Below are 23,509 nucleotides of genomic sequence, written 5' to 3' on the forward strand. Positions count from 1 at the left end.
TCCTTTCCCCCCCCTCCTGTACTCCGGGGCAAAATCCAAGGCGTCTGACTCTCAAATGTAAGGCCTCTGACTTTACTGTTTGCTCAAGTCTTATGTGATGCTTGCATTTTTATTTTTTCAAAATCTTGACATTTATGATGCACTCTGTTGCTCTGTTCTTTGCATTTTTAGTTTTGAAGTTTGACTCTTTAACATTTGCAGGATGCTCTGCAGCACATTAGGATTTTGTCAAACCATTTCATGAAAAATGGAGCTGTGTGGCACAAGCAGAATAGATTAACCCGAAATGATGATGCTGCGGGTAATCTGGGTTTCACTGAAAGGGGCTTTTAGTATTTAATAGACCGATATCAGTGTGTAGGTGTGTGTTTCTGAAGGAGTGGAGCGAGCACACACATATATATTGATTGACTCTGGTTTGCAGTGGATGGCAGACAGTCCAGGGGGAGATGGTTGGAAGTTTGTAATGTGAGGAGGATGTAAGGAGGGTGGGGTGAGAGCGGTAGCATCGCCAAAGAAAAGTCCTTCTGAGGCCATTGTCAGCTAATGTCTTGTTTAGATCCGATAGCCTTGTGCAGCTGATTCCAGACAAAAAAAGCGTCGGTGCCACACTAAGTGCTGACAAGAGAGCGGCAGCAAACGGCAATGAAAAGCTTTCAGTTACAAGTTAAGAGGCATGTCTTAATGAAGACAACATCACAGGGAAAAAACAAACACAAACCGAGATCTGAAGCAGAGTGAAAGCCGAATGTTTGGGGATGAAGCTAAGACAAAAAAAAGAGAGGACAGGAAAAAAGAGGAAGTGTCACTAAAACTATGGAAATCTATCACATACATGCTGAGGGGGGAGTGTGCCTGTTTGTGCTGGCTGGGATGTCTGAGAGATGGTCCTAGAGGAGCAAACACACCCAACCAACCGAGTCAACTCTCATATCGCTCTCCCTTCACTATTCACTCTACTTTGACTTGACTTTCAAAGGCTAAGGATTCGTTCCCTCAAAGGAGATGCAGAGAAAAACAACAACAACAACACTGCAGCTGTCTGTGTCAGAAGAGCAACATCTTGAAATAAATTTCACTTTTTTTTTCTCACAGTTTTTCAGATTTACAAGCTGATTTTTTTTGTTTTTCTCCGCTTCTTTTTCCAAAATAATTTTCGTGTAAAAGTCTTGCTCAAAGGCTTACAGCAGAACCCCCCCCCAAATTATAAATAATTCACAAGTTCATTTCACCCTGGTTCATATTCTGATTCCCTGCAGGCACCAAGGAGGTGAATGCTACAGGAAAGTCTTTCACAGTAAGGAGCAGCCTTCAGTTCCAGGTGGACAAGCGGGATGACGGCGTTGCCTACACCTGCAGCGTGGAGCACGTGTCGTTGTCCAAACCCTACATGACAACCGAGGTCCTGGAGGTCCACTGTGAGTGGGGTCAGACTCTGTAAAACTGTATTAGGTGTGAGATTAGCACTGAAAAGGAATACATGGATTGAGATTACAGGTTTAGTCTTGCATTTGTTCTGGATTAGTGAAGGATTAGTTTGCAGGTAAGGGATTAGTACCTGAGCACAACAGGGATATGGGCTATAGCTAAGAGTCGCCCAGTGGGCACTGAGCTAACTACTGTTGCGCTTTGAGCCACTAGAATATGACGCTGCCTTAGTGTTGGGTATTTTTTTTGTCTCCTCTTTGCAGATGCTCCCCATCTGGAGATCACACATTCACTCATTATCCCACAGGAAGGTCAATACTTCAAACTGGAGTGTGTTTCCATAGGCAACCCGATGTAAGCTGGAATTTATTTACAACTTTAATTCAGTAGCAGCACAAATAGCACAAACTCCTTTGCACCCTGAGATGACTGATCTTGTGTACTGTACAGTTTATTCCTAGTTGTAGTTAAATACATTTTTCTCTTATTTCTTTCCCAGACCCGAGCCAGTGTTGTGGTCTAAAGATGGAGGCGAGCTGCCAGACATTGAGCGCATGATTGTGGAGGGAAGGGAGCTTACCATCACTACGCTAAACAAAACAGACAATGGCACATACCGCTGCGAGGCCAGCAACCACCTGGGGACCAGCAGTGCTGAATACATACTGTTTGTATATGGTGGGTACTTCAGTAAGTGCTGTCCTTGTTGTAGTTGATACACGTTTTTTTTGTTGTTGCCCACATTCAAAGCTTCACAGCCAGCTGTGCTCAAACTCAAAGACTCAAAGTGTTCATCACAAAGATGCGAAGCCGGCTCAAGAAAGCGAGCAGATAAAATTGGTACTATGACTATAAAGAGATCTCTAAATCAAAAAGCATAATAATAATAAAGGAATACAACCTGCTTTAAATATGAATTAATATTTGATAGAAGAAGATCAATAAACTCATCGTCTCAGAGAAACGCAATGTCAGATGATCTGCCGTTAATGACTATTTTAGTGCAAAAACTTTCTATGGCAAGGAGTTTCACTTCAGTCATTTAACAGTCATTAATCATTAATTTATGGATTTCAGCTGTCAGGGTCTGCACACCCACACACCTCTTAAATGAACGGCTGTTTAGGTAAGCATAAATCAGTAAACATGTTTCACTGCCATCTAGATTAAATTGGTTTTAATAGTTCAAACACATAAATATTACTGCAACAAATGTCCTTAATATTATGGCTGACAAATATTTGAGGGTACAGTTTTAGATTTTCATTCTTTAACATTCGAGGCAGCCGTTGGTTTCCCTTCATTTCAATTTACTGAAGTGAAACCGTTTCACTTCATTCTAACGTGGCCGTTAAGTCTGCAATCATAAATGAAATGACTGCAGAAAGTTAGCTGCGATTTTTCTATATTTCATTTAAAAGAAAATGATGGCAGGAAGAAATTCAAATGTGTGAAACACGATGGCGTCCAGCACAGTTAAAGAACACACCTGCGTCTACCTGCGCATCAGCTCTTAGTTTCTGAGACAGGTAGCTCTAATGTGATGCATTTGCTTTGCAGTAAATGGGGTAAAATATCTATAAGCACCAATATTATTATATAATAAAATAAAACTTGATATATGATGGTTTTGTATTTCTGCCGATTAGCAATAAAAGAGAAAGGAGGGTGACTTCCAACAGCTAAACAAGGTATTATTTGACACAAATGTGGCATAATAAGGATAAGTTAAGTCTACATTTTATTTATAAGAATAAGACTTATTGTTCAGCACAGAGATAGGCAGTCATGTCGTTTTCCACCCCGTGTACTGGAGAATCGCCTTGGCGCTATGCAGGATAACACAGTTTACCTCACTACTTACTTATCACGGCATGGGTTTAGCTTCTGGACTCTTCCTGTGAGGAAACAGGGGGGAGAAAAAAGTGTTAAGGATGCAGAATTTAGCTCCCAAGTACAGCCTGGAGGAGAGATAAGTTAATCCCGAGACAGCGAAGGGGTTGAGAGAATAAAGACGACATGGTCCAGAAAATGGTTCATTAAGGCCTCTGCAGCACGTGTTCCTAACATTTATCAAACAAAGCTGAAAATGAAAATAATAATAATACAGAAACAAGAGGAGAACATTAAATTCAACATGGATTTATTTGTTTCCACTTGTGCCGGCTAAACAGTGCCGCGCGAGACTGTAGTTTGTTTGTGAGCGACTTATCGCAGCACAGACTTATTCAACTCCCAGGCAGTTCGTGGATGTACGGCAGCCTTTCTGTGTGATTTTTAAAAGCAGAGGCTTCGGGGGCGAAAGAAAGCTCTTCATTGGGAAATATGAAAAAAAAAGAAAAGAGGATGACACATTGGTCTTTTCAGCTTTTCTTATCTTGTTCTACCCTTTCAGCATGTTCATTGAACAGGGGTGTGCAGCCGTGCCCGGCTAGTGTGGATCACTGTATCATCCTGTCTTATCTAGACACCATGTGTTCAACTAACTTTTCCTTCCCCACATAAGATTTTTAAATTCATTTCAAATTAAAAATTATTAAAAAGCCTGGGATGTTAGAATCATATACACCAAGGAGGTTTCTAGTTGGCTGAGGAAATCAGAAAATCCGTCTTAAGCTAAATGCAAAGGTTGAGCAGGTAAAAAAAAAACAATGTGTGAGACGGGCTCATTTCCACTGATGATGACAGTCATTTTTCAAGGCTACATTGTGTCTGGCTGGATACTTACCAGGTCTCTTTGGATCATCTCAGCCTCTATACCTAATTTGCTAATGACGAGCGAGATGAGAAGCCATAAATGTCATCGGTCTGAAGCAATGTATCACTGACTGCATTTACATTCTGCATTAAATAAAGATGTTAAAGAGATAGTAACAGATACTAGTTTAATTAAATGCAACTGAGAAAATTCTGCCTGCATCTGTGAAGCCCCACTCACGCCTCGCATCTCATTGTGATTGATTGTACATCTTCACCTCAACACGCTGTAAGCTTCACATTCCCTGCGCGTGCTCTATTTACCGGCCAATCATCACTCGCTTGAAAATTTAACAGATGTAAAAGTCCTTCGAGTCCTTCATGCGTGACTCATCCTTTTCAGACGCTGCTGAAAGAATCGACTGATTCAGAGCTTGATTCATCGTGCAGCTCCTGTATTTCAGTATCAGTGCGTTGTTTTTATTATTTTGCCTGTATTTGGCTAAAGTGAAACTCATGAATGAACCCGCACCGGCCACGCACAGTAAATCGGGGGGGGTGCTGCTGTCTGGCTGTCCTCTCAGTTTCTCACACCGAGCTCGCCCCCCCCCCCCCCCACAGAGCGGTTTGTTTTTGCTTCCCATTGTTCCTATTTTTGCTTAGCAGACGTCATCGCCTCCGTGGCTCCCTCTCCAGCCTCCATCCTCGCAGTCTTCCCATGCCTACATTGCCACATTAGGCACAGGCGGTCACACCTGCGTTCACTTGCACACACACCCACCTCACTGCTCCATGCACTCACAAACGTGACACTGAACACACAGCTCATGATTGATGAGCTAAAAACCAGGCTTTGAGCTAGAAAATAACATTGTTTTATTTGATGAATTCGGTCCACTAGCCTCTCCACTTTTAGTCTGTTTGAAGGGGGGGGACTGTTACCTCTGGAGCATTTTTATTACTGCATGTGATTATTATTCGTAGCTGATATTATGCAGACAGTGAAAAAGTAAGTTACCACATCATGGAGTCACTGAACATGACAGTGTTTATACTTTTGTTCTTAGGCTGAATTACAAGCGATTAATAAGAACATGTGCACTTATCTTAGTGATAATTAATCATAATGTTTAAAGTCACGTGCTCCATGTGACTGTTTCCCTCCGTCTCTCTTAATGGAATCAGTGTTGCAATGTTTGTGTATTAGGACTTTGTCATATTGAACCATAAGAGCGCTCTGCAGGTAAAACATATGAAACGGCTGCAGTGGAGAAGAAGAAGATGCAAAAGTTACTCAGACTTGGAGTGTGCTTCATTTTGGCAATAAGTCCAGTTACATTAAAGGTGCCCAGTGAAATTTTCTTGCAAACAAACAAAGGTTTTTTTTTTTTGTTTTTTTTTCACAAAAACACAGCATTTGTATCTGTGATTAAACAACAATTTCTCCCATATAAAATATTTGTAAAGCTCTGTGTTTATCAGCTGGCAGTAGCTTTGCAAGTGCAGTTTTTGGTCAGTGGAACAGCTTAAAACTGGCAGCAGGAATGTGTGTTAAAGAAAAAAGAAAAGAGGGAGAAGGGACTTGGCCCTTAATCACACAGACACACACGCGTGTAAGTTATATGAATATAATTTGAAACATTCAGATGATGTCTCTAAAATCTTCTGTATGTGCTGGGTAATAAGTTATGTAGATGCATAGGAGCGTATCAGTCAACTTGGAAAAATGCCAGCGGTATCTGTACGCGTATATAGCTCAGGAGGTTAGTGAGATCATATTTGACCTATTAAGAACCAACACACTCGGGCACAACAGTAACTCTGTACTCATACAGCTTTCTTGTGCTGCTCTCATAGCGAACATTTATGGCAAGTCCAGCTGAGCATTCGCAGGAAGCCGTGTGCGTTCCTGCACACCGTCAGAATAAACCAAACCATGAAAACTTCTTTGTGTTTTGCTTTGAATTTTGTGGTCACCTTTTTCATCACGGTGTTGTTCCCCTCATCTTCCCCTTACTGCTGTCCCCGTCTTCAACCATGGCAACAGCCAAAGACTTTCCAGGGCCTACAACAGGTAAATATCCCAGCGGATGATCATTTCGAGCCAGATGTGTGATCTGGATCTGTTTCTGGGTCAAGACCCATCACGGCCTCACCCAGCATGAGCCCAACCATCACCATGCATGGATGCTCACTCGGTCGTCGTCTCTTCAGCCATGTCACAGGCTGCATAAGTTATCACACAATATGTTTCTATTTTGTTTTGCCTTCACACACTGATATTGACGGGTCTCAGAGGACCTGTGCTGAAGCTTGTATTTATGCCAGGATGTATGTATACGGTTCTGTGATTGCGGCAAATCAAGGTCAAAAATTCTCTTTCAAATATCTGATCGCGCAGCTCTTGAAAAGTATCCGTTTACCATTATTTGTAGGTTTGGCCACAATTTAATCTAGTTCACATTTTCTGTTTTCAGGACTTTATTTTTATTTGTCCAATTAAGACCAGTTAGTCAAAAGGTTGAAACAAGTTTAACTGAACACCAGATTGGGTAAAATACCACAAAAATAAATCACCTTTGTTCCTGTGTGCTCTTGAAATGGAGTTTTCCTTTTGTTGTTGTTGCTGTTGTGTGTAGCATTTTAAATCCTATCTTATTATTTCATGGAATTTGTTGGAATTTTTGTATCTAGTTTGATTTTAGTTCGTTCCAGGGTTGACATAGGAATATCCACAATGGCTACATGAAAAGTACCAAATTGTGCACCCACCAAGTGTGATATAAAAGATTCCTTATGCTCCTTGTTGACACTGCTGCACAAACCATTCTATCCATTAACATGCAACCAAAACTGAGTTAATTCAGCTAATGCACCAAAAAAAAAGAAGAACCATCAGAGTTTGAAGTGCCTGCTTGTGAGTTGATAAAACAATCATGGTGTTTCTATTCTGCATGGAGTTTAATAAACTGCATGTTACACGGCCTCATCTCTCTTTTGTTTTTAACGTCCCGCACGCTGGGATTTTAAAAATGAGGGCTGCATTCGTTAACAGTGGAGTATAACAAGCTTTGTGCAAACATCGCCGCCATCACTTCCCGGGGTCACTTTGCAAAAGTGAGCACAAGCCGTAGCCATTCATCAGCTTGAGATAATGAGAGCACGCAAGGTGCGCCGTTAAGACACAGCCGCTCACAGTTTCTCACAGGACGGGCGCAGAGGCGTGCTCCTGCGTGGGAAACCCGCCGTCTGCTTCCTGCCCAGAGGGTGCCTACTGTTAACTAACACTCACTTTAAAAACCTGGAGCTGAGCCGCAGAATGGGGTGAAATCAGAAACATAGAAGACGGGAAAAAAATCTGTGTAGATTTGTGGTATTTCCTATGTTTGTTTGTTTGTTTACAAACACTGAGGTTCTTCAGTGCAGTAATTTCAGGTCGTTCTAAATCAGACGGAAGCTCATCTGCTTTGTTCACGAGCGTAAAAGCAACATCTGGAGTTTTTCAGGTCATTTGCAGCAAAATGTCCTTAATGCTGTTTAAATGCCTACAGCTGCACTGACAGTGGGAGCTCGCAGTTGTTCAGACCATCCCTCCACTCCTTCTCGTCTTCTCTCTGTATCTGCCTCGTTTCAGATCCTAACGCTTTAGGGCAGCACGGACCCGACCACGCTTTAATTGGCGGCGTTGTTGCAGTCGTGGTCTTCATCACCTTGTGTTTGATAATAGTCCTCGGACGATATCTGGCCAGACATAAAGGTAAAAGGGGTCTCCTGAACCGCTCTGAATATCGCTTTGCTTATTTGCGGTAAATGAATATGTCTTGAACTCTCCATCGGGTGGATGTCTTTGCTTTGTGTGTCCGCAGGTACGTATCTAACACATGAGGCCAAAGGAGCAGAGGACGCCCCTGACGCTGACACGGCCATCATCAACGCCGAGGGCAACCACGTGCACGCAGAAGAAAAGAAAGAGTACTTTATTTAGACCTATTTTTCCTCTCTTTCATTTCATGACAACCTTTGACAGCAGACATGCAATTTTAAGCTGTCTCAGCCTCACTACATCTTTTTTTTATTTATTATCTTTGTCTTTTCTAGAAAGCTATCGTGCTTAGATATGCTTGTTTTCAAAGCATTCACTAACAAAACAGACTTCGCATTTTGTAATATAATCCACATACAATTGGATTATGTCCTTTTCAGTTTTTCTGTGCCTAAATGCTGTACATCTTCTCTGCATTTCTTTCATTGCCTGCTTTTTTTCCCTCTCTACTCTTTTATTACTTTACCTGTTGTACAACTTTTTGCAGTTTTTTTTTTTTTAATTCAGATGCAACAACAACAACAACATTGTGCTCCAACTCAAGTCTCACCATTTCAAAAGGTTTTTCTGTAGGAGCGAAATATGTTAAATACATCCATTTTTAAGGATTACATGATTGGCTTGGATGCTTCCTCTCCACCGGCGTGCTGCACATGTTCTAAAGCATCTCAAAACAGATCCGATACTTTAACAAACACAAAGCAGAAGCACAATCTGAGTGATTGTCTCTAGATGAAATAATCGCCCTCTTAGCATCGTCTGTGTGTTCCCGCACTGATTTATTAATTTTTTTTCCTTACACTGTTGATTTGCACCAACAAAGAACAAGTTAGAAAATTAAAGCACAAAGTCTGAGGACTATTACAGAGGGGGGAAAAAAAAACATCAACTGCTTCTTGTCTCAGGATTCAGTACGAGTCTAGATGGAGAGATGGTGTCAGACATGTGATGATGATGATGATGATTTCCGTTCAATCGCAGTTATTGTCTTGGATGAAGATCTTTAATTTTTGTTGGTTATTTGTCGTAATATCCAAACTGAGTGAGTGGAACCTCGCGTCGGTTCATTATTTATGTTGACTTTTATTGAACAACTATGCTAAATGTGTGGATATTGCTGTAAAATACTTTGCTAACGTGAATATTAGTGAACAATATTGTTGACTCTTGGGATCCCTGACACATTACGATTTGTATATTAGCACATATACAGCATTTAAGGTACTCCACGAATCTTTAAGTTCTTTCCATTATTTTTTCCCTGAGTTTGCTTTGCCGGGAGGCGTGTAAATAATATGTAAGTATTCAATTTTAGTAAAAGGAAGAAAAACCTTTAATTTCAGATCATATCAGTTCCAGTTTCACTTCAACGACAGTGTTTTCACACTTTTGAAGGTTTCTTCAAACAGGGATTCTAATGAATTGCTTAAAATGTTTAAAAAAAAATCTGGGTAAAAATATATGTATTTATTATTATGACTGATTGACTTTCTTATATTATACTATATTGATTGATATTATTGCTGTTATTACAAAGTAGTTGTCTGACATTAACTTTTCCATTTTTATTTCTGTAAGTTCTCATAAAAGAACAGTACAAGGATCACCATTATGGCCTTTGAGTTTGCTGCAAACAGTACTAATGACATGTTTAGGCATTGGTGAATCGAGCATCCCCTCACTGTATATAATCACTGTATCAAAGACATTGAACCACATTGCCAATGCTCATACATGTTATTTTGTTAGTTCAGTATGATGCTATAAATAACTCATTTTGTACAAAGATTTAAATTGCTGTAATTAATTTGCTTTTTATGGGGGATGTGTGAGGTTTGCTTTTTTTCACAGTATTGAATATTCATTTTTCAACTATGCCACTGTAAAATGAAAAAAAAAAAAAGAGAAGAAAAAAAGAGAGACAAAGTGCGGATTAAAAAAAATGAACAACTTGAAAGATGTCATTTTGTTGTTACTAGAATCGCACTTTGAAATGAACTTCATGAATTAGAGTCAGTGTGTGTGTCTCCCCCCCCCCCCCCCCCCCCCCCCCCCCCCCCGAGCCTGGTTCTGATGGAGGTTTCTTCCTGTTAAAAGGGAGTTTTTCCTTCCCACTGTCACCAAGTGCTGCTCACAGGGGGTCGCTTTGACTGTTGGGTTTTCTCTGTAATTATTGCAGGGTCTTTACCTTACAATACAAAGCACCCTGAGGAGACTGTTTGTTGTGATTTGGTGCTATATAAATAAAATTGAATTGAATTGAAGAGCTGCTGCTGCTGAGCAAGAGGAGCATATGTGCCGGGCAGTGCTATGGCGCTGTAATTGTTATTCTATACAACTGTTAAGCATTACTCGCCTTTTATATTAATAAGATATGTAAAGTGTTAAGTTGTAGAAAGATTAAAAAACCATGAAGCTCCTCGGGAAGATTGCCCGAGGCGTTCAGCTCCGCTCATGATTGGTGCATTAATACAGGGCGACAAAAAGGAAGACTGAAGTCTTCCCGAATTCCTTCACGTCTCAGCGGAGCTGAGTTTGGTATGCTTGAAGTGGGCTGCTGTGGCCCTAGACAGGAAGTAGGCTAGGTTAGGAAAAATGGGGGCAAATCACTTTGTGATTTAACCTTATGGTCAAGGATGTTTTGATGCAGCTGATTGCTTTAAAGTGAGGAGAGATTCTAACACGTTATTTCATCCAGTAGAGACTAGCACTGAAAAATAGAAATGGGTATTCCTTTTTCTTCTAGTTTTAAAAGGGACAAAGCTCTTAGACTTCAAACAACTGTGCAATTAAAATACAGGCCGAGAGTCAAACAAATACAGATGTATTACTATATGCATTACTACTATTCATGTTCTCTTAATTACTGCAAACAATGATTCCTGTGGGATAAATATTTACTATAGAAAATATGATATACATGAAATCAAATGATGTGCTTTTAAAATGCCCTGAATATTAGCGACATATGTTGCCCGTTTCAAAAAGTGTAATGGTCTGTAGATGAGAATTAAAAATACAGCACCCTACCAAATTTACACTAAAAGACATTTTCATTATAATATCTTACATTTAGGATGATAACACGGACGGTATGCCATAGCACTTTAGAAAAATACAAGAAGACACCTTCAGTGGTCCATTATCGCTGCTTCGGTGACACAGATGTACTTTTGAAATGTGAGGATGATGCGACAGCCTTGCACAGGTTACTGAGCTCATATTGAACGTCTCAGCATCCTTAAAGGGAGATCTCGTTCCAGGACGCAGGACCCAAGTCATTATGATCCTCTATTCTTTAGCTCCCATTGACCTTGAGCATAATGTTGCTTCCCAGCAGACTAATGTTGCTATTATCAACACGCTGTCCGACCAACCATCTGCCTGCTCCGCACAAGGCCCCCCCCCCCTCCGCTCACACAGGCTGTTCCCAGTGCTCGCTTCATAATCATTACCACCAAAAGCCCAGCCAGTTCAAATAAACATCGGCTCCCACTATTGCACCCCTTCACATTATTAAAAGCTCAGTGCTTCATTAAGCTATGTAAATTGAGATAGACCGTCTTGAATAATGCCTGGCAGAAAATAATGCTAAAAATCCATCATAATTTAGTAATTGGATATCGAGAAGGCAAACATTTATGCGCAATAGTAAATTGTGAGTTGGGAAATGGATTTTCTCTTTACCCTTGAAATGTGAGAACCATACCCTGGGCAATGGAACAATCACAGCATGACCTCTGAGGAGGCCTTGTAAGTCTCACTAAACTGAAGAAACTGATCCCCCACTGTACCCTGTAGGCAGAGTCCATATCAGTCCTCCAGCTCACAATAAGCTCTTATCATAGCGGAACAGAAGTGTCTGACAAAATCCTTCAGGGACAAAGTGATATCTTAAAAACACAACACTTAAACACATCGGGCCTACATACTGATTTTAAATGTCAAACATTATTTCTTTGGTTAATAGTCATTACAAGTTTCCCGGCATTTGTGCATTTGCGTGTTATTCACGAGCACTGAGACTTTTTCTAGTCTCATTATCAAGACTCTGCTAGAAAAGTAAAGTTTTTACAATAACGTGAAGCCCACTGCTGTCAACACAGTTTGTTTTTTTCCCCCCCTTTTCATACCACGGTCCTGCTGTAGATTAGTGACAAGCGGCAGAGCCATAGAAATAAGGTTCATAAAAAGCCCTCCAACCATGGCACAAATAATGGTCCTTCTCTTGGATTAACAGTACAACACTTTGTGCAAAAATAACAGTTATTTCACTTGTTTTCACTATCCAAGCATGTAAATTGCCTTGTGTAATTCACGGGGCGATTTGCGTGGGAAGCAAAGGGATAAAAAGGATTTCAAAGATGGGGTGTGGTGCAGCATGCTTAACAGAGGCGATGGAGAAGTGTTTGTCCTCTGGATCATGTTTTTAATTACAGATTTTAAAAGTATTAGTGATTCTGCAAAGTAACCCAATGATTCCTGCAAACATTTAGTCAGTACTGTACTCACAGATACTTTTACTCGTGTTGCGTTGACGTCTTTACTGCCTTGTAGGGCAAATGTTGTGGAAGAGTTCATTCATAATCGTCGCCCTGCAGCCAAAGGTTTGATGCAAAGAGGAGAAGAGTTGAAGATGAAGATGAAAAGCAGGATATTTTTCAATATCCTGCTTTTCATTTTCAGTCCTTTGAATAGGGGAGTCTGTTATCTCTGGCCTTTAAAAGCCTGGGATTGCATTGTTTGTGCAAATGGTTTTGTCTTTGATTGACAGCTCGCTCTAATGGAGAATCGGGAAGAATGATAATGGCATGTTTGCGACACTGCTGCTACCTTGGACAAAGAGACGTTTTGGAAAAACTGCAGTTAATCTCCTGGAACAACATGGATTTTTCAGACAGCTAGATTATTTTCATGTTTTCTCACATTGTTATGCCTTTAAAAAAAAAAAAAAAAAAGTTGTTTTGCTTTTTTTATATGAAGCCAATGCAGGATGAGCACAGCTGAGGCTTTCCGTAGCCCCGCTTCACTTAACATTTACACCTCATGAGTATCTGAGCTGCATCAGAGGGCTGTGGGATATTATCTTGAGATGTGTTTTGCCTAATCATATTTGATGAGATTAAACAGATCACTCACACTTCCAGTTGTGACAGGGCCGAGTGGAAGTTAGGAGGAGTCAAATGATCTGGAACAAAGAACATGAGCTCGTGTATCCCCACAGATGCATCACCGTGCCATTAGTCTAGATGAATGTGTACAGTCAAACACAATTCCCTTGTTTGCTGCATGAGGGCTTCCACTTTGTGAGGCAGTAGCTCTGCTGTGCGAATCAGGCCACATGCAGGTCCGTGGATTGATGACTGAAATGGGGCTACCCACTGTATTTTAAACTCATTCATCCACGCTGACTCCCATTCTCTGCGGTGCGTCTTTAAATAGCCTTCCCCGGGATCGTCTGCCTGCCATTTGATTAATTCAGCATTGTTGTCTCTTTCTTTTCGGTTTAATTACAACAAACTTTCCTGAATTGTTTACTGGAATTTCAAATCACAGAGACACCTGAGAATACAGAAGCCAGACTTGTTCTGGTAAGTCTTTTGGGGGGACGGTGGGGGGGTTGGGAGCTGGGGGTACCAAGGGTTTGTTTTTGTTTTTTTGGGGGTGGGTGGGGGGGTAGCACTGTACCTGTGGCATAAGGTATGCAATAAATAGCTTGCCATCTGTTTGAATTTGAGCACTTGAGATTCTTCCAAGAAGCTCACCAGAGACTTAATTAAAGTCGGGATGTTAGGAGCGTGAGACGATGTTCCACTAATAAAATGACAGCCAGAGGAAATCTTTGCATTAGTTTATAACAGAGACACTTATTTTTTCTTTAAAGGAAAACAAAAACAAACTGTACCTCTGCCTGTGCTTAACTTTATAAATTATCCCAAGATATCATTTTGATGCTTTTTTATGATGCTAATCTCCATTTATTAAGGACGTCTGCCCTTTCTAACAAATATGCACATTTAATGAAGACACAGGAAATGATGTATTTCCATACAAGTAATGCGCTGACTACAGAAGAGATGTGCTATTGGCTAAGTGAGTTATTAGCCAGTTAATCTGTGGATAAAGAAGAAAAGTTGTTTTAGAAAGATGTGTGCTGCTAAAACAGTGGCTGCACCTCTGTCATTAGATACATACTTGCTTTTTTCAATTTGTCTGATCAGCAGACGGCAAAAGCAGCTTGTAGTGATGAGTCATTTAGTTTATGGTGAGAAGCAGGATTTTAACAGTTTTCACAACTACTTAATTAAAGAACACATTGGCTATTATAGCCTTTCACCTGCACATTGCATGTTCTAAATTTCTTGTGCATATTGCAGGTCCTTTCCAGTAAAACCAAAATATTAATGTGCAGCATAGCCTACTGCAGTTCTGACTGACTGTGGTACCTGCAGACTGCCATCTGTCTGACTGTAGGTGGACATGAGGCGTTGGCATCATCGGTATGTGCAGTAATACCACAAGACAGCGTCAGATTTGATGATTTTTATCTATTTTACATTCAGTTTTCTATTTTTAAGTTGGGATTTTAATTAGCCATATCATAATGAAGGCAGAACATGGAGCACAGGAAGCTGTGAATGATCTTCAGAGAGTGTGAAATTGGGTACTTAAGACAGAACTGCTGTAATTGTACAGATAGCGGTTTTAAATGGAGACTATTTTAATTGAATTGAACTGAAGTATTATATCTACTGTTTATTTAGAAGAGCAGCTGTACAGTCATTCCTTTCTGTGACTGATGACCCCCAACAGTCAGTTTCACATGTTTAATGCGGTTTAGCATACGTGCAATCATGCCTGATGGTTATCCGTTTGCTCCATGTCGATAAAGCTTTAGAAAGTTTCCTAAAAGAATGCAGTCATGTGACAAAGAAAGTACACAGTCTTTAAAGTGTTATGAATCAGGATGTGATAAATGGTAATAAATGAGGTCAGTGCAACCTCAGATGGCCAACAGCACATGACATATTACACCATGTCATTATTTATTTAACAAAAATGAAGCCAAACTGCAGAAATTGTGTGAAAAACTAAGCACAAAATTACTGCTTCCACAGGAATTAATCACAAAAACTTGACTAATTGCTCGTTAGCAAGTGTGACCACCTCTATAAAAGCAGAGGTTTGCTGCCTGTCAATCTGGGTAGGGCTATAAGACCATCTCCAAATAATTTAAAGTCCATCGTTCAGTGTTGGAAGATTTTCCACGAGTGGAAAACTAGTCAAGGCAGTGGCCAACCTTCCCAGGAGTGGGCGTCCCAGGAAATTCATCCCGAGGTCAGAAATGCTCAGAAAAACTGCAAAAGCCCAGAGAGCTACATCTCCGGCTCTACGGGCCTCAGTTAGCATGTTACACATTAAAGTTCATGACAGTGAACAATTTGAAAAAGACTGAACAGTTATGATGGCCTGTTTGGAGCGATTGCCAGGAGAAAGTCTCTTCTGTCTAAAAAGGACATGTCAGCCTGGCTTAGGTTTGCAAAGCTGCATCTGAATAACCCTCAAATACTTCTGGAGAAATGTCCTTCAGAAAGACCAGATCAGAGTGCACAGCTCAACAATTGGCAAGCATATGAGCACAAACGCCTCACACCAACTGTCGAGCACGGTGGTGGAGGGGTGATAATTTGGGTGTGTTTTGCAGCCACAGGACCCGGAAACTCGCAGTCATGGAGTCAACCATTAACTCCTCTGTATACCAAAGTATTCTAGAGTCATCTGTCTGGCAGCTAAAGCTTGATTAATTTAATTTGCTAATGGTGGCTCTCCTGAATCATGGGGTATACTTAGTTTCTCGTGCACTGCTTCTGCATTTTAGCTTAGTTTTTGCCATAGATAACGACACGGTGTAATATGTTGTTGTTCATCTGAGGTTATATTTAAATCATTTTAGAACCTGATAAGGTTTTCTGATAAATTTCCACATGACTTTTTTTCTCATATTTCCACTAGAAGACGCTTTAAAAGAAGGGCAGTGATCACAGAAAACAAACATCTGCTACAAATCAAGATCTGCGTCAAAGCACTTTGCAAAGATAAATCATACCTGAGACTCGGCCAGGAGGCAGCCTGGTACATTTCAAGCATGTAGCATGGGTAGTTTTGATTCATGAGCTTGTAGGCGCTGAATAGTGGATGGGAAAAGAGGGGAAGGACCAATGAGATCTCTAAAGCTTAAATGTTTCCAGAGCAGCATACCAGTTGTCTTTATGATGCCAGTCAGCATGATGGTGGGCCTCAGGGATTACTCCAGACAGACAGCTCGGTAAGACAATTGATTAAATAGTAGTGAGAAGAGAGAAACTGTTTAATTCAGCCATATTTAGTATTCATGGGATGGAGAGCCATACAAGAGTTCACCTTGAGGGGTCATCAGAAGAGCAGGTCCAGAATCGCAAAGAGCAGCCGGGCCAAGTTTCCGCATAACACTCGAAAACGCAACTGATTGTGTTTTTAATTGCTTTGATTATCAAGTTTACTTTAGCTGAATTGAAAATGGTAATGCAACATGCGCTGAATTGACAAACTGATGTGCTGTGAAAAGGAAATCTGTTGCGCAGCGCTTGTGACATTGTGATAGATTTACCTGAATAATCAGTGCTGAACCTCAAGCAGTGGATGTAAATTAATATGTTCTTCACATATTTAATCAATTTCATCATTACAGTCGACTGAAACAAGCTCGCGTGCATGTATTATGGAAGTATACCATAGATTATCTTACAGAAATCCCGTGAAAGATTGCCCTAAATAATTGAATTATATTTTAATTTAACTATAATTCACTGCTTATTGCACCACATTTATAATATCACAGTAAAACTAATGCTGAAAGAAACCTTGAGAAGGAGGAGACACCTTCACTACAGCTGAGAGAAACACAGTATGCGTCACACTGGTTTGTATCCTTTTCCTTCACATCCACAGTAGAGAACAACACTTTGGTGTGCGTCTCTTTCAGGACTGCAAAGACTCACAAGCAAAAAGTTTGGAAGCGCTTTACTTCCAAATCTCCTCTTCGGTGTTTTTAGCCTCACACAATTTAAAACAATGCTAGCTCGGCTCTGTGAAAGCATGCCGGCTATAGACATGATGAAATCCCTGTGTTAAAATACCGCACCGTGACGTTAAAAACTAATTCAATCATATGCATGACCAGTTCAATAGACCTGCAGAATTGAGTTATTGTCTGAAATGATGAAAAAAAAAAAAGAGAGAGAGAAAAATTCCAGTAAATCATGTGTGAATGAAGTGCAAAGTAAAAATTATTTTCACAAAGAGTTGCCAAAAAAAAGCTTGAAGGGATAATGGTTACTGCAGTGATCTTCCAAGCTATTTGCTCTTCATCAACAAGAGGTGCATATTATGGATCTTCAAAGGTGTTTTATCAGTGCTATAGTGAGGGGGTAAAATGGTGGAGGGCGTCATATGTTTACATGCAGACTGCATCTACTGTTGAGCTGCTTCTAATCATAATAAACAGGCCATTACGCGCCGCTCCGAAGGATGAAATATTTAAAATATCTACAATATTCCTGTTTCTTACTGAATGGGCTGAATTATTAAATTAAGGCTAGATTTTTGGGTTTCGATTGATGGTTCATTGCATCAAACGCAGGATTTGAATACATCAGTGAAAAGTCAATATGTGTGATAAGCTTCGTGATGAGAAGCAGAAGATTCCAGAAATCTTGTCTGAAGGTCTCAGTCTTCAAAAGCAAAGTTGATTGATTTGAAGGTTAAAAGTCTGATCATGATTCAGCTTGTAGCCGTCACGGCAGAGATAAAAGTACGCAGCGGTCTCAGCCGTTTAGTTACCTGCTCTCATTTAATGTGGGAAGTGTTGATGTCACGGGAGAATTAAGCTCTACGAGGAACGTAAGCGGAGGGGAATAAATGCCACCACTGTCCCAGCCGTTGCCACCTTTTGTGTCACAAGTTTTGTGATGATGTCAGAGTGACAGAGGCCCCAGTGGAAGGAAAGTGCCCAATAAATTTCCAGCTCTGTTGAACCTTGAACTCCTCAACATCTCCTTTGTCATCCATATGTCTAGTGAATGCCATTTATCCTGGTCCAGATTGTGGGGGCAGTGGTCTAAGCAGAAACACCCAGACGTCCCTCTCCCCAGCCAGCCACCTCTATCAGGTCTTCCTGGAGGACACCAAGGCATTCCCAAGTCAGCTGAGACATGTAATCTCTTTAGCATATCTTTAGCATATCTCTTAGGAGGAACTCAGGTGGCAGATGCCCAAACCACCATAACTGGCTCCTTAGGAGGAGAATCCGCTCTGAGTCCCTCCCTAATGACAGACCTCCTCACCTTATCACCTCACCCTAATGAATTAATTTCACTCCAGCTCAGTTTTTTTTTTTTTTTACAGCTGTTCCCTCCAAGTGCTTTAAACAGTAAGATAAAGAGCCTACAATATTTAAAAGAAAGAAAAAAAAAACCCAAATCAGACAATCCCCTAAGAGCAAGAGCTGGTCGACAGTGAGAACCAGACTCAGGGAGGGGCAGCGGTGTGTGTTGATGGGCTGGATGTGAGGGGAAAGAGAAAAGGGAAAAGGAGAGCTTAGCGAGACAACAATGAAGCACAAACTACGGGGAAAGTAGATAAAATTTAGTGGCATGCACTAGGGGAATGTAAACACATCAGAAGTGACAAGAAGGGAATGAAGGAGAAGTGAACTGAGTATCACTGGTCCCAGCAAGTTCCCCAGCAGCCTGAGCCTGTAGCTGCATAACTAAGAGATGGTTCAGCGTCACCTGATCCAGCGCGTCCTAAAAGCTTTATCAGAAAAGAAAGTGTTAAACCAAACTGGGAGCTGGTCCATGGGAGAGGGGCCTAACAGCTGAAGGCTCTGCCTCCCATTCTACTCGTAGAAACTCCAGGAATCACAAGTAAGCCAGCAGTCTGAGAGTGAAGCAGCCTGTTGGGATAATACGATACTCTGGGGGTCTTTAAGATATGACGTGGCCTGATCATTCGAGGCTTTATATCTGAGAAGAAGGATTTTAAATTCAATTCTGAATTTAACAGGAAGCCAGTGGAGATAAGCTAACATGCGAGAAATGTGATCTTTCTTTCCGGGTGCTCCCACTGCAGCATTTTGGATCAGCTGACGGCTTTTCCCCGAGCTCTTAGAACAGCCTGATAATGAGGAATTACAAGAGTCGAGCCGAGAAGTGACAAATTCATGCACTAGTGTTTTATCATCACTCTGAGACAGGAGGATTCTCATGTTAGCAATGCTGTGCAGATGGAATAATGCAGTCCTCCATATTTGTTTAATGTGCGTGTTGAAGGATAAAGGTTACAGTAGTACTGGAAGCCAAGGTAAAGCCATCCAGAGTAAACATCTGATTAGACACCATGTTTCTGAGATCTTTAGGGTCAAATGAAATAATCTCCTGTCCAAATTCAGAAGTAGAAAACTGCAGGTCATTCAGGTGTATTCGGGCACATGAGGGCAGATTTGAGCTGTTTTGCTTTTGTGCACCGCCAGAAGCAAAATGCACCAATCAAGGTGCAACTGAAGTGGAGACTTGCAGCTTTGATTCAATGAGTTTAAGGAAAAATAGGAATAACAATAGGAATAACAGCCATATTACCTAACAGCACTACCGTTAGGCAATGTGGTTTATGGGTCTTGCCCTAGGACACAATGCAGCGCAGGGACAGGGGCTCAAACCAGCAACCCTCTGGCTGTAAGGCGAGTGCCACTGCCACTATATATATATATATATATATATATATATATATATATATATATTTAATCCAGTTATATTAAACAAATTCATTTTAAATCTTACAATTGTTTAAAAAAATCTTGGTTGCACACCCTTTGCAGCCAGTGAATGCCAGAAGTTCAAAACCTGCTGGAATCACAAAATACATTTTCCTGTCTCGAAATGCTTCACGAGGCATCGAACGCCTTCAGCTTGTTTGCGTGTTGAGCACAGATGAACTGAGAATTTCCAATTTTCCATTCCCTTCAGTAGTAAATGTTTGCTTTAAATATATTTTAAAAGACTAATATTTAAAACATAATTTTTATCTGCTCATAAAAGCATTCACTCAAGTGCTAAAAGGTGGTTTTAATTCCTAAATGGTGATTGCAATAATATCGTAAAACCCCTTGACTTTAAATCACATCTTGATTGCTTCATTTAAAAAAAATCCTTTGTGTTAGTTGCAGAAGCATAAAACTGTGTCCTCGTCCTAACATGAATGGAGCTGACTGTAGCTGCACGCTGCAGTGTACCTGTTACTGTGACAGACAGTCATATTTCCCATTGTTTTGATTCTGTGCTCCAGAGACGATCTGAAATAATGACTTAGCCGAGCTGACTTGCAACTTTAAGAGTGTATCGTGTACACAGACTGGATATTTTGCCCCTTGAAGGATTTCACACAGGAAATTGCACAGTGAAGATGGCAAGCCACTTAGATCTTGATGAATATCATATCACATGATGAGCCTAAACGCCAGTTGTGCTCGTATGGTAACTGCTGCATTAAAGCAACATCTCCCTCCTTCCCTGAACATTCATATTTTCGTTTTTACTTTTTCATAAATGCGTATCAGTGTTTGTGTTACAATTGCACTGTAGGAGATTTAGATTTTTGCTACATAAACTGCTTCCTTTGCTTCACCAGGGAAAAAGATTTTTTTAAATCAAGTTTATTGCCCAGTATCTTTAGATGCCCTGCAATGTATCCAATGCATATCAAAGATGCACATATGCAGTGGTAGTTAGAAGCTTGCAAACCCTTTAGAATTTAATCTGTTTCATAATCACATTTTCCCAAGTACTCAAAGTAGTCAAAGAGAACCAAATTAAAGAAATGATACATTGTACTTACTGAGTAAAATGATAAAAACATTACACATGTGTGAGCAGCAAATGCGTGAACCTCAGGGATTAGCAGTTAATTTGAAGATGAAAGGCAGGTATTCAATCAATGGGATGACAATCAGTGTAAGTTGGCATTTAAAGAATAGGGAATTAGGGATCTCTAAGGGTTCAGCGACAAAAAAACCCAAAAGGTGTCAATGAGAAAAATCCTCATGCAATCCACAGACAGACAGAAACAAATGGAGGAAATTCAAGACCACTGTTTCCCTTCCCAGACTGCTCGACTAACAAGGATCCCGCCGAGAGTTCAGGGAGGAATCCAAAGTGTCTGAGGGGGCAGGGTTCTCATAGTCACCATTTCATTGAATAGCAGCTAAATTCACACTAAGATTTCAACTGCACCGTATGGTAGACATAAGTGAACACCAAACCTATTTAATATTCTAATATATGGTTAGTTTGGGGCAGTGTAATACCTCATTGATGGTCAAAGAGACCACAAAGTGGCACAAGAGTTACAGTTACCAACACAAACCAGGATCCCTCGAAATCATAAATTTCAGACGTTAGCTAAAAGGAACACTTTGCATTTCAGTTACTTAAAATTGTATGAAAGTGCTCCTCATAATGCTCCTTAGAAATGTAACCTAATTGGTTTTGTTTTTAGGTCTGAAGTGCGCATGGTTCTGATGCAGCCCTCAGTTACAAGCTGGATCTCTAATTTGGTACCCAGTCATCAGAACATTGAGAACAAAGAACACCGCTGCCATTCATCACACGGGACATCCAGAGAGCTGCAGGAACAAAGGTTTGCTGACGAATCGGTGCCTGGAGACAGGAAAAACATGGTGGTAGTAGAGTCGTGGTCTGGGCCGGGCCATGGCCTGCCATCACCTATGGAACCATAAGATCTGGGTTGTACCTGTGTTTTCTAAAGGAAAATGTCAGGACCTTTACCTGTGAACTAAATCTCAAGAGAAAGTGGTTCATGCAGCAAGTGATCGACCTTCTGCGTGCAATTCAGTCTACCAAGAGATGCTTAAAGAGTAATAAAGTTAATGTTCTGGAACAGCCAACTCAAAGTCCTGACCTTAACCAAACAGAAATGTTGTCAAAGGACATGAAGCGAGCAGTTCATGTGAGGAAGCCCACTGACATCTAAGCTGAAGCTGCTCTGCACAGACGACAGGCTAACACTCCTTTAAGCCAGCGTGCTGCTGATCAGCAGTTGCTGCAAACATTTAGTTGCAGCACTTGCTGCTCAAGGGAGATCACACCAGGTACTCAAATAAATGGTTGAGTCTAATACTTTCATCTGAGATATTTATGTGGGCTATGCTGTTCTTTATTGTTTCATTTGAAATAAACAGAAAAAAACTTCCCCCGCTGCTGTACCTCTCACAGACTGCACCAACAGGTAAAAAGCTGCAGGTTAGTTACAGCAATGAGGAAGTTTGTATCGATTTACGGTGAACACGTGTTAATGACTTGCGCTAAAGCTGCGGCGCAGGTCAATAAGTGTCCCACTCCCTAAGATCTCAGTTGTAACAATGAACTATTACAAGTTCATTTACTATAGTTCAGCTTGTAGGTAGAAACCAATTAACCTCTGATGGAGGAAGCAGGTACGCAGCCTTTTCACACTTCGGCATTCATCGTCATATTTCAAAGGTGTAAATTTATCGGGGCTTTTGAGCCGCAGTCATTTTCGCATGTTTGAACGTCACATGTGCCATTCATCGGTTCACCTGCTCAAGAAGAAATACGTGGAAAAGGATATTTACAGTGTGCAACAGTACAACTAAAAAGCTTTCTATTTAGCCACAACTTGAATATTTCTGGACACATTTACTTAGAATTACCACATTTTCGGGTCAGACTGTAGGTTATGTAGTCTGCTGTTCTGAGAGTCTACAATATATACGTTCTTTAAATGTGACAACCATGTGAAGTTATTGAAATAAAGCATCACTATTTTTAAAAATAATTAGCCGTCCATTCCCCATTATTCAGTCCTTTATCAGAGCTGCTAAGACATGATTTACATCATTAGTCACAGCTTTACAGTGTAAAGTAATGATGAAGACTTCAGCTGAGTGATTCAGCTTAGAGACCTTCCTACGGAAGTGCTAACCAATTAAGGATCATCAGACCCAGGAATGGATAACGTGGTTTTAGACGCGGTCACTTATTCTGATGTTTTCTCCTGAGGAATTTGGTGACGTGACTGCACCTGAAAGTCAAGCTCTCCTCTAATGAGACTTTGAAGATAAAAGTCACGGGTCCTCGGTCCAAAATCCTCCGACAACAGTGAATATTTACACTCCAGAAGGGGGAAAAACCCATAAAATCAGGAGGAGCAGGAAGTAACTGTCTAAAGAAACAGCACAAATAAGAAGAGCCAGCGTCTCACAGGACAGTGGAGGTGAGGAGCTCCTGCTCATGGCTCTTCAGCAAATAGCATTTCTGGGATAAACTTTGAAAAAGCATAAATGAGAGAAGGTAAAGGAATGCAGGTTGTTTTGAAGCTTTAAATACAGCTGCTGTGAAGTGTTCAAACCTCTCCTTTTTTTTTCCTGCACCATTAAATTGTTTATTTAAATCACAACTCGATTTACATATAAATAACAAGTGAACA

The 23,509-nt window shown here is 40.7% G+C and overlaps 1 protein-coding gene across 3 annotated transcripts in view; it reads left to right on the plus strand.

The window, feature by feature from the left end:
• cadm2b (cell adhesion molecule 2b) overlaps positions 1 to 9,876 on the plus strand; it is a 148,889-nt gene extending 139,013 nt beyond the window's left edge. For 2 of the 3 annotated variants that reach the window (XM_030744537.1, XM_030744538.1), the window contains exons 6-10: positions 1,260 to 1,418; positions 1,692 to 1,782; positions 1,928 to 2,106; positions 7,760 to 7,882; positions 7,992 to 9,876. In XM_030744537.1, the coding sequence (XP_030600397.1) occupies positions 1,260 to 1,418; positions 1,692 to 1,782; positions 1,928 to 2,106; positions 7,760 to 7,882; positions 7,992 to 8,110 (671 nt within the window). In that variant the 3' untranslated portion in view covers positions 8,111 to 9,876. Of the gene's footprint in view, positions 1 to 1,259; positions 1,419 to 1,691; positions 1,783 to 1,927; positions 2,107 to 6,172; positions 6,278 to 7,759; positions 7,883 to 7,991 lie in introns of those variants that run through there. The other variant, XM_030744539.1, reaches the window with a different exon arrangement.
• Positions 9,877 to 23,509: the final 13,633 nt, after the last annotated feature.

This window comes from Archocentrus centrarchus, chromosome 13 (genome assembly GCF_007364275.1).
Source record: "Archocentrus centrarchus isolate MPI-CPG fArcCen1 chromosome 13, fArcCen1, whole genome shotgun sequence".
In the NCBI taxonomy this organism is placed as follows: domain Eukaryota; kingdom Metazoa; phylum Chordata; class Actinopteri; order Cichliformes; family Cichlidae; genus Archocentrus; species Archocentrus centrarchus.